We start from the raw sequence: 1,161 nt of genomic DNA on the forward strand, positions 1-1,161 counted from the left end.
TTTATTCAAGGCATCATTAAGGTTATATTGATGTAAATGTGGGGGCTCTGCATGGTAATTACAATACAGTGTTAGTTTTAGCATCAAGAAAGTGTAAAGCACTGTTAATATACACTTTCTTAAATCTGGTCTTCATTTTCAGCTGAAAATAATTAAAGTGTCTGAAAGTAAACAATCAACACAGAGAAACTCTTATGTCTGACTTAAAAAGATTAAATGATAAAAAGAAGCTGTGAGTTTCTCATTTCCATCAGCTCTCATTACATCATAATGTGGGGCAGCGGGGTCACATTTCTTGCTCAGTATGCAACTCATTACCAAACAAAAGTGAATAGGTATTGAAGAAATCGCCTTTTCTTAATCAGATTATATTTCCTTATCATGATGTGAAGTGCTGTTCTCTGCCAGTATCATTTTACGAAATTGATGGTGTTATGTTAACAGTAGGTCAATTGGACTCTGATTATGTCACATAATGGATAACTAGCCTTTGTTTGACCCACTTCTTTACAGTCATTATAATCTGTTTATTCTGATTACAAGTAAATTATAAAGGTCATAACACATCAAGTAATTCTTTCACACAGAATTTTCTATCATTTATGAATCATACAATTATGCATGGGTAGCTACTACATTTAATGTTATAATCTTAGACATAAGGGGAAATCAACATTGTCAGTTTTCTATGTTTAAGATCGCGTCTGGGATTTTTGAAGAGTCGTTTTCTTGTTTGTTTCACAAGAAAATAAGAAATCTTGTGCTCGTCACCAACTCCTAAATTACTTTTACTGTGTATGAAATTTCATATGTGCATGAGGACAGATGATCCAGCAGCGTACTGAACTCTACGTGTGATTATGTTTCTAGTGAGGTTTTGCAATATTAAGGAAGATGATAAACAAAGCCACGTGTTGGAGAACGCAGTCCAAAGGGGGCGGGGCCACGAACATTTCCGGCTTCTCCTCCTGACAATATAAATACAGCTGCGCACTTTTATCATCAGGAACGCGTTCACAACATGATATAATATAGCAGTCAACACGCGAGAAAATCACGTTAACAGCTTCTCAAGTTTAACACTATCAAGGTTTCTTTCGTTTTCACTGGTTTTCACATCTTGACAATGCCGTTTCTTGGACAAGACTGGCGGTCTCCTGG

The 1,161-nt window shown here is 35.9% G+C and overlaps 1 protein-coding gene across 1 annotated transcript in view; it reads left to right on the plus strand.

Annotated features, from left to right (window-relative positions):
* The first annotated feature begins 965 nt into the window (after positions 1-965).
* The window catches only part of LOC107593637 (F-box only protein 32-like), an 8,838-nt gene continuing 8,642 nt past the window's right edge, over positions 966-1,161 (plus strand). The window contains exon 1 of the mRNA XM_016283447.1: positions 966-1,161. This exon is cut by the window's right edge and continues 96 nt beyond it. Coding sequence (XP_016138933.1) covers positions 1,127-1,161 — 35 coding nt within the window. The 5' untranslated portion in view covers positions 966-1,126.

This window comes from Sinocyclocheilus grahami, unplaced genomic scaffold (assembly GCF_001515645.1).
Source record: "Sinocyclocheilus grahami isolate Dianchi unplaced genomic scaffold, SAMN03320097.WGS_v1.1 scaffold175.1, whole genome shotgun sequence".
In the NCBI taxonomy this organism is placed as follows: domain Eukaryota; kingdom Metazoa; phylum Chordata; class Actinopteri; order Cypriniformes; family Cyprinidae; genus Sinocyclocheilus; species Sinocyclocheilus grahami.